The sequence below is a fragment of the Daktulosphaira vitifoliae genome, unplaced genomic scaffold (assembly GCF_025091365.1).
Source record: "Daktulosphaira vitifoliae isolate Bord-2020 unplaced genomic scaffold, ASM2509136v1 Scaffold_4, whole genome shotgun sequence".
NCBI lineage: Eukaryota > Metazoa > Arthropoda > Insecta > Hemiptera > Phylloxeridae > Daktulosphaira > Daktulosphaira vitifoliae.
This window is the reverse complement of record NW_026099575.1, coordinates 16,642,694-16,652,394: the sequence shown is the minus strand read 5'-3', so window position 1 is coordinate 16,652,394 and position 9,701 is coordinate 16,642,694. Positions and strand designations below refer to the sequence as shown.

At 28.9% G+C, this 9,701-nt stretch overlaps 1 protein-coding gene across 3 annotated transcripts in view; it reads right to left on the bottom strand.

Moving 5' to 3' along the window:
• Positions 1-187: 187 nt before the first annotated feature.
• The window catches only part of LOC126905152 (uncharacterized), a 32,216-nt gene continuing 22,702 nt past the window's right edge, over positions 188-9,701 (bottom strand). For all 3 annotated transcript variants that reach the window (XM_050684613.1, XM_050684614.1, XM_050684615.1), the window contains 15 exons: positions 8,739-8,847; positions 8,283-8,365; positions 3,807-4,109; positions 3,611-3,749; positions 3,410-3,543; positions 3,216-3,317; positions 3,063-3,142; positions 2,802-2,979; positions 2,554-2,736; positions 2,302-2,473; positions 2,021-2,231; positions 1,529-1,794; positions 1,305-1,449; positions 1,050-1,254; positions 188-980 (listed from right to left, as the gene is read on the bottom strand). In XM_050684613.1, the coding sequence (XP_050540570.1) occupies positions 805-980; positions 1,050-1,254; positions 1,305-1,449; positions 1,529-1,794; positions 2,021-2,231; positions 2,302-2,473; positions 2,554-2,736; positions 2,802-2,979; positions 3,063-3,142; positions 3,216-3,317; positions 3,410-3,543; positions 3,611-3,749; positions 3,807-4,109; positions 8,283-8,365; positions 8,739-8,847 (2,486 nt within the window). In that variant the 3' untranslated portion in view covers positions 188-804. The remainder of the gene's footprint in view (positions 981-1,049; positions 1,255-1,304; positions 1,450-1,528; positions 1,795-2,020; positions 2,232-2,301; positions 2,474-2,553; positions 2,737-2,801; positions 2,980-3,062; positions 3,143-3,215; positions 3,318-3,409; positions 3,544-3,610; positions 3,750-3,806; positions 4,110-8,282; positions 8,366-8,738; positions 8,848-9,701) is intronic.

Here is a 9,701-nt window from a genome sequence, read left to right as displayed (position 1 = left end):
TTTTTTTTTTATAAAAATGTTGAAAAATTTGTTTATTTCAAGTGGTTATTTACATTAGGTTTTTCAACATTATTGTATAATTTTCAAAATTATTAACCATTTTTTTTTAAGTCAAGTAATATCTTTGACCAAAAGCTTTCATTTTAATAAAGATTAATTTGTTTATTTAAATAGAGAACTCATAAAATAATAGTTAAAACGAATATAATAAAAATTTAACACATAAAATAATAAATAATAGTAATTTTTACATTAATTTTTAATTAAATAGTAAGTAGTAGTGTTATAAAATACTATAACAATATATATATAATCATGAACAATAATTATGTACAATTGAGAAAAAAAAAATGAAGTATATGAATCATCAAAATGAGCGAGGCTAGTCAACTAATATTTATAGAGAAGGTACATGTAGTGATAATAATAAACTTATGGCGTAACAAATTATATACATCAATGCGTGTTTTATTAAAAACAAATTAAAAACTAGATTAATTATTTGTTGAAGTTTTAAATTTATTGTTTTAATAATGATGTCTAAAGTCAATGAACGACCATGTCACATATTTTATTATAAAGTTATATTCTAATCATATGGTTATAATAATATATATGCAACATAAATAGTAAATTATAATTAACTATGCATTTGATTTTTATTAAAATAAAATCAATTAAAATATAATTTTTCTGTATAAATATTATAAAATAATTCATTATAAAAATCCTAAAGTATTATATGGAATGTATGATAATAGTTCATACAGTTTCAGAGAAGAAAAAATCAATGGAATATCACGATTACTTTTTCTTTGTTTTTTCTTGTCGCGACTGAAGGTAACTACCAGACATGGCTAAAAGGCGGTAACGCTGTTTTAAATTTTTTGCTCTTGCATGTTGAGATGCTATTTCTGACGTATAGTTTCCGGGAAACCAGCCCTTTTCGCCATCTCGAATTCTTTCACCGTGGTACCATCCTGAAATTTATTAATGAATAATTTATTTTAAAAGTACAATATGATTTTCTTAAAAAAAAAAGTACTTACCGTCATTCATTTTTGTTAAAACTTTAACTATATCACCATTTTGTAATGATAATTCGTCAGGTTGAACGGCCATGTACGCATGTTCTGCATATACCTGAGGACAATCCCATTCGTTATATAGGGTTTCGTCGGGGTTTGAGCTGATAGGAGGTGACATAGCTTCAATCCAACGTTTCTTTGATGATTCAGAATCACAGCTCATTAGCTAAAAAAAAAAGTTAGTTCTTTTTTTTAAGTAAATCTTAAATAAGTTACCATTTCAATAGTTTTCCCCTCGTGGTTTTCTAAAATTGTTAACATTAAAAGATTTTTGCACGAAGAAGTAATCACAAGTTCTGTGGCATCAGTCATTTGCACAAAATTCCTTGCGCAGTAATCGATCACTGTATAGTTTTCGTCACTAAAAAAGGATAAAATGCAGAATAGTATTACATTGTGTAGAATACATTGTGAGAATTTTAAAATGGTGGCCAACTTACCTTTTACGTTTTGCAATGAAAAACATATCGTTAAATAAAAAGAAATAGAGCTTTGTGGGTCTAATGAGCTTCCGGCTGAATGTCATTTTTGCGTCTGGACTAGTCAAATGTAACATTGAACCAGATCGCACTAACCAACGTGAGCTGGAGGCCACTGACATTGCTTTAATATCTTTTTTGCTTGAAAACTCTAATTGTTGACTTAACAATAACATTTCTTCATATCTTTCTAATTTTCTAGTGCTCTCGTTACAATTTTGTACGACCTTAAAAAATACAAACTTGTTAATAAATTGACATGAGTAATAAAGTTTTGGAACAATAATAAAAAGTATTTATAATGCAAGTAAATGAAAGTAATGTTATAGAAACATTTTTATTCGAGTATACAAATGTTGTACTAAGTTATATGTAATTCATTTTGAATGATTATTACATCGTACGAGTCAAAAGTGCGTGGTATAATAAATTAGTTTTATAGAATTAACATACCGCATTTAAGGAGGCCAAAGTGAGTTCACACATTTGATATTCAGTAGGGTTGTCCGCTGGATTCATCTGTGACAGAATGGCGTCCACAAGCAGTGGAAGCCTAGTAATTCTTTGCATGGGTAACATTAGGAACGAATGAAGGGATAGAGATTGGCACTTAGGGTCGGTTTCCAGTCTTTGTAGAGCTTCGTTAAACTTAAAATTTTTTTCTCTGTAAATGATAATGATTTTAAATAACGTATTTTAGTAATAATGTGGCATTATTTTTTATTATTATCTACCTTAATTTCTTTAACGTACGATCTATGTATATTTGATTTGAGCAGTATTTAACAAAAATATCAAAATTATCTTTGGAATGGGTATACAAAATTTCGCATAGCCCCCGAAGGAGAATGTTATCTTGCCAACATTTTTCAAGTGCCGCTAATAATTTTTCAGAACATTTTCGCACTAAAAAAAAAATAGTTATTTTTAGAATATTTTATAGAAAATAGAACATGTAGAGTATTTGGATGCTTTGTAATTTATACCTGGATTAACATTACCAAAAAGGATCTTACGATCATTTTTACAAACAATTGTTTCATCATTCATAGAATGACTATTCACAAAATGTTTTTCGAGTACGGTCAAAGATTTAAAATAAGAAGCTTCAGAAGTAATCAACTCAAATTTAGCTTCTTGTAGTTTCCGTTCTCGAGGTGTTAATGTGTCTAAATGAGTAAGATAAACAAATTAGTACACAGTAGTATTTTTTTTTCATTTTTATGTAGATTACCTAAAATGCCACTATTCTTAACTTCTGGAACTTCGCACCACAAAGATCTATGTTGACCGTGACCAGTCTGACATGGGGTAATTAATTCTAATGCTGAAGGCCTGCTAGTTACTGAGCTTATTTCTTCATATCCATCGCAATCTTCCATTAAATCTCCTGCAAATACACTTTTTGATCTCTAAAACAATAAGACATTATACTTTTAAGCTACAAAATAATGTCACTCGATTACAATTTTTTTATTTATTAAGTTATATTTACCTGAGATAAATCTGCAGCGTAAAATTGATACAGAGGTTCATCAGCAAAACGCATGTACAGTTCTGATCCCTGGTTGGAGCCTAATAACAAGTCACGAATTAAAATATATTTCAAAATAAAATTTTATTTTATTTTACTCGAAATAAAACTTACTATTTTCCGATGTAGATTCAGTGTTCGATTTATCTAACTGTATTGACGGCCGTCCTTTAGAATTAACTATTGAACGAGGAAGTGAACTATAATTGTTATCATCTAAACAAAAGTCAATTGAATACAATTTAGTTAGAAAAATTTATTTAAATATTATGGAGTTCTTAAAAAATTTTGTACATAATTTTTTTTACCCAAAGAATGTTTTTTTACTGGTGGTGGTGGAGGTGGTGAGCTAGGTCTTGCTACACTAAGCCTTCGGGAATCAATTGACGATGGTGGCTTACTAGTATTTCTAATAGGTGCTTGTATTTGTCCGTTGTTTTCCCTGTAATAAATTAAAAATGTATCAGTTAAGTTTTATAAAAACTATTGTATAAATTAAAAAAACGTACACATTGCTATACACTGGTGTATTATTAAGGTAGAATATGGACGAAGATACTCCGTTAGTAGTTTTTGATATGAGTGTACCGGATGAGCCATATTTTTTTTCATTAGATTTATCTGACAAGTTGTCAAAGATTTTGGCACCTAGAAAGAAACAGATCGCATTAAGTTTAATTAGTTGTCACAAAGAAAGTTTCATACCGGGGTAAACGGATGCCATATTGCTTATACTAAGTTTTCGAATCCGATTCAGTCCCAAGGATCCCAACGACCATCTTTTCTTCATACGATTGCCAGCTTTTTTTACCAATGGAACCAAACCGTAGATATTCTGCTGGTTTGGAGGTTCGGGTAAATCGCGGTTTTCGCATGGGTAAGGAATTCGTTTGGTTTTTTCCGTGTCCTTGCAATCATCCCACGAATCATCCGATTCAAACGAATCGTAGTCTGCATAGATTTCCTCGGGTATTTCTTGGTTTATAGTGTTGGTCTTATCTTTTGTTTCTATTAAAACAAACAAAACAGTAAAATATAATACCGAATTTAATAATTCACGTGAAAAAAATAATGGTAATAATAAAACAAATTTCTATGTGTCGTTATTAACATTATACATTAACATTATTACATTAGTAATTTCGCGCTGCATAAATTTGGTTTACAACTTACCATTGTCAAAAAACAAAGAAAGTTCTTGTGACTCAAAGGTATCGCCCAAAAATACAGTCTTGAATACTACACTTAATTGTCTATCGATATCACCAATTGGTTGGTGTAATAATTGTTTACCTTGTTGGGGGATATCTTTAACGAAGCTTATTACAGATTGAGACGAGATGGAAACTACGGAAACGCACATAAATTTTCATATGTTAACGGTCGTAAATGCAGAAAAGTTTAATTCAATGGATAGTTAAACCATTCGTACATACGCTCACAACAAGTAATTACTACATTTGTTACACGTGGGTTATTTTGGTCGAAGTGTTTGTCCGAGTTTCATCAAGATACCTCGTTCCGCCACTTGACCATTTTGAGTTTTATTAAGCTTTCCTTTTCACAGACTCTTAGACACCAGACGAACATTTAATGTATTTACGTAATTATCCGATTATTACGTTTTATAGGTGATTTTACTTTAACCATACATTTTCATAGGATTTTAATACCGTTAATTCAATTGGTTGATTATTGGAATTTCATTGTGGTAAACAAATTTATTCGTAATCTACCAAGGAATCAATAATATAACATAATTAAAATAAATTTGATGTGTCGTAATAATTATAAAAATAAAAAAAATATATTGTTCAACAGTTTTTTTTTAACAAGTTGAACACACGTCGTTTAAACCGTTGCTGTACAAATATGTATAACAATAATAACGCAAGAAGCTTTTATCATTGTTCTTGTTCCCAGTTTTTAAGCGTATAGATTTTAACGATTCAAAATAGACATTCGGTAAACTGAATAATACTATTATCTTCCTTAGGTTTCGTATAATTTCGATTAACGCACAATCGGGTTTCTTCTATACTATTGTTGATTCTGAGATCAAAACAGTGTACTCAAATGTAGTAATTATACGTGCGCGTTATGTAAGACCTTATTCAAACCTTTATCGATAAACGTGGATTTCCGACGTCTAAGAGTTCTAGTTGGCGGCAACGGCGGAGGTAGCGACAACGGCGAATTACAATAGAAAGAGGACGATGGCATGACAGACGGCGATTCGGAAAATCGATTCCTCGCCGTATAAATCACTCATTTTCGTCACTACACAACGAGCTCTTGAACAATAATCATGACTTTTGTAAAATAAACTAAAAACTAAAACTGGATCGCGAACATTTGCTGTTATGTCTACACGGTAACACAACGATCGGCTGTGTTACACGACGTCTGTTGCGCCGCACTTTCACTTTTCGATTACCAACGTACCACGGGCTGAACCGCGGTTCTGCAGGACCTTGGTGTTATGAATTTTCAGTATCGGGTGGGAGTATACATCACCGAGTAGGAGAACTTACACGACGTCAACGCCTAAGAGTAACGTTGCGCCGGCACGACTGCGGCGGGAGGGCGCACACGGTAAACTGGTTTTGTGTTGTTATTATTGTAATTTTGTTCCCTACGCTCAACAATTACCAACCGACCCACGCAGAACAGCGCCGGCAAAACACAATCGCAGTGTAATCTTCCACCGACAATAGTTACATAAATTTCGTTTCATGTCGTTGCCATTATGATGTTCATACAGCTGTAGTTAATAGTTTTTAATGTAACAGAGTTAAACGCTATAATTTCAGGACGGTCCCGAAAAACTCTCCTTACGAGTGCACTCGACCAAGTTCCGTGATTTACAAAAACACACGCTGCCGATTCTCAAAGTCGGCCAATTTACTAAATTGTCAGTATCGCAGCTTTTGATTGCTTTAGTATTATTACCAGACCAATAATAATACAATAGGTCGAGTTTAAATTTTAAAATTGTGAATCAATGATATTAGTTCACATGTTAAAAACGCTGTCAGTATTTGTCCAAAATTTAAACAATATAATAATTTATAGTTTAGGTCTCAGATAATATAGAAATATTTCTGCAATGATAAATTAATGTTACAAAAGTAATGTGCAATATTAATAAAACATAAATATTTGATTGTCAGACATTAAATAAACGTTCTGTGAACCAAAAGTTCATATCTACATAATATTGCAAACTTATCATTAAATTAACGTACTAAATTTAACATTAAAAATTAATTTAATATCACTGCACAAATATCCATATAATACTCCGAAATGATGGCTCTTGACATGCATGAAAATGTGCAGTTTTTATAACACGGCAATATTATTGAAGTATTTGTGACAATTAATTTAAGTAGTTTTTATTCGGTAATCCAATGACAGAGTATATTAAATATAAGGTGTCTAACTCTTCTTCCCTTTTACTATCACAAAAACTCTTCAACTCCATGAGATTCGCTGAAGTCGCTCTTTTTTAATATAGTTGTATGATACAAGAGGTCATATGATACGAGGAACAAGTTAAATTAGTAAAACTTTTTAGTTTTAATGACTAAAATAAAGAAATTCAAATATTTAAAAAAAAACAGTAGAATTTAATGAAAAGAAAAATAGTCCTTAGTTTAGGGGACAAACTGAAAATGTAGGGTTAAAAAACATAACTGGTTTAAATTTACAGACTTGATCGCTTTGAGGTCGAATTAAACATAATTTATTTGTAAATATAAAACATAAGGCTTCGTGTTTTCAATGAAATTTTACTACTGAGAGTAGGCTAATTATATAGAAAAAGCTATATTGTTTCTACATGGGAACCAAATTCTACGCATGATGAATAAATTCTAATAATAATTACTGTATTATAAGTCTTATTGTATGTTTATCATATAGGTTTTATCCTTTCACTAAAACAATTATTAGTTCTTTAATAATTTCTGATAGTTTTTAAATGTTTACAAAATGTATTTTATAATAAAATTTTAACTAGAAAAAAATATTGAAATTCAAACTCACTAATTACTTTTTTCTATTTAAAATAAGTCTTATAAAATTAAGTAATTGCTTACAACCATTATTTTTTATAATTATCTTATTATTTTTATCATAACATTTTATTTTGTTAACAGTATTATTGTTCTTAATATTTTACATTAAAATGAAATACGCCGGCAGAATATATCAAGTATACATCTACAGTTGTTACGATAGTTATATACATGACTTCGCCATGACCGCCTAGAATTGGATTTGATATTAGCCTTGACAGCTTTTTTTTACATTCTTTTATAATTAAAATTTAATGAAAACCAGTTTCGAGATAAAGATTAAGTAATTTTTTTTTTTAGTTAAATATCTTAAGAAAAAAAAACAAAAGTTAAAATTCTAGTTAATAAATTACAAAAGGTGCATATCAAATAAACTACATTGAAAACTTATTAAAGATTCGTCGAACGAGTTGATACTCTATTGTACCGAATATATTAAAATAATCATAATAATCTCAGAAGATAAATTAAAATTTTGTAAACATGAACATCGCTAGAAGAAACATTTAAAAATAAACTCATTTTTTGGTTTTATACTGATTTCAATTACAATAACACTTATAATGATGCAATGTATGTAATTTTGACAGTTCAGGAATTAGTCATAACATTTGGAAGATAAAATTTGATATGAAGCACTTTAATTGAACAATCTTAAGTAATAGAATTTCTGTTCTCCATTAATTATGAGTAGGTCTACGAGTTATATGCATTTTTTGATTTTGTTAAGTTATTTAACAAATTATTATTAATTATTGTGAAAGCTTAGTAATGTGTTGTTAGCCAAGTCATAGTTTAGAAGATTATAAGGGAACTATCCCCTTTATAAATATATTTCTACGTTACTACATAATGCTATAACAAAATTGCACAAACTTAAGATTCTTCAAAATGACTCAACAAAACTTATAAACGCATATAATCATAGCCCTAATTATGATTCTGAATTTCGAAAAACTTATAATTATGATTTACTAAATTTTTTAATTACGTAATGTTGGTAACTTAAAATGCTTGGACGTATATTATTTTACCGGGATCCAAATAGTAAGGCGTAGAAAATATATAACATGACTGAGCAGTAACTAATGATGCTTACCATATAGTTTGTTCAATTGTTTCCTCACTTGTATAGACCATCCACTAGTAATTTTTTCGTTAACCTTTGGTTTTTCTCGAAACCTAATCAATAAAAAATCACATTAATTTACACAAATTTCCTAATAAACAAAGTAAAAGTATATAGAGACATTAAGTTTAACATATTAAAAACTTCTTCACATTTCTATGCTTTTCTTCAGTTGTCTCATAGGAGTTCTATAGATTTTATGGTGTTATTTCTTAATGTGTTTATTCAATCATAACAAATAATGCTATGCCCTTATTTGTATTTAACCGTGTAATTGTACAGTTAATCACATGTGTGATTTATAGTTAACTCACTATCATATGTCTTTTATGTATTTGAATTTTTTTGAAAATCATTGTTTTCCCTAGAATTATGTTAAAAAGTTCCTAATAGATTTTGTTTAGGTGTAAAATTGTTTAAACTTACAGTATAATTTCTTGAAGTTCGTCAGAGTTATTGTCTACATCGACCCACTCTTCGTCCAAATCAAATTTACTGTTTCTGCCACCACTTGCGCTATCCGCTGAAGTAACACCTATAAATATATTTGTGTAAATGCCAATAAAAACGAAAGAGATTTAAGTATATCTAAGGCACAAGTAGCCAGATTGAAAATTGTAAAATGTTAACATAATATTTATAAAATGATATACTATTTATGGCATTATAACTAAAATATATAACTATAGCTGAATTAGAAAATTTACAGTATGATTATTTTATAATTATTATATCTATTCCAATTATACACAGTTAAAAACAAAAATAAATACTGTTGCATTGAAATACGAATTGTAATAGTATATTTGATATTACATCACGTTTGCTTTTATCATTAATGAACTTAGTTTACTGATGTGTATGTATTTTTATATTGTAAAGCATAATTGTATATATATTGTATAGAATCTACAATGAAGATATGACAATGTTACAATATTCGCAATCATAACTTGTACGGATGTGATGCCTTCGCAATTGAAACGCAATAAACAAATTTAATTTAATTTTAATAACTCGTTATAAAATTATTATCAGTAATTTATAAGCAATTTTGACGCTCCTTATTTTAAAATCTTATACAAATTTCACCGTTTTATAGAAATTTATATTAGGTTTAGAATATTAAATAAACTGTTCAGTAACTAAAAATTACATTTTCATGGTCACTAGAGCTCAATTTTTTTAATATCTCTTATTAAATCACGTAAAAAATAAAATATTAATTATTTTTTACTATCTAAAAAAACTACAACCCTTATTAAATTTGTTATTGAGTAATTTTTTTCATGTAAAACTAATATACCTGACTAGTAATTATACAGATTTTTTTTTATTGCTAACTGAAGAATGAAAACGCGTTTTACCGGATTATTAAGTATTTATTAT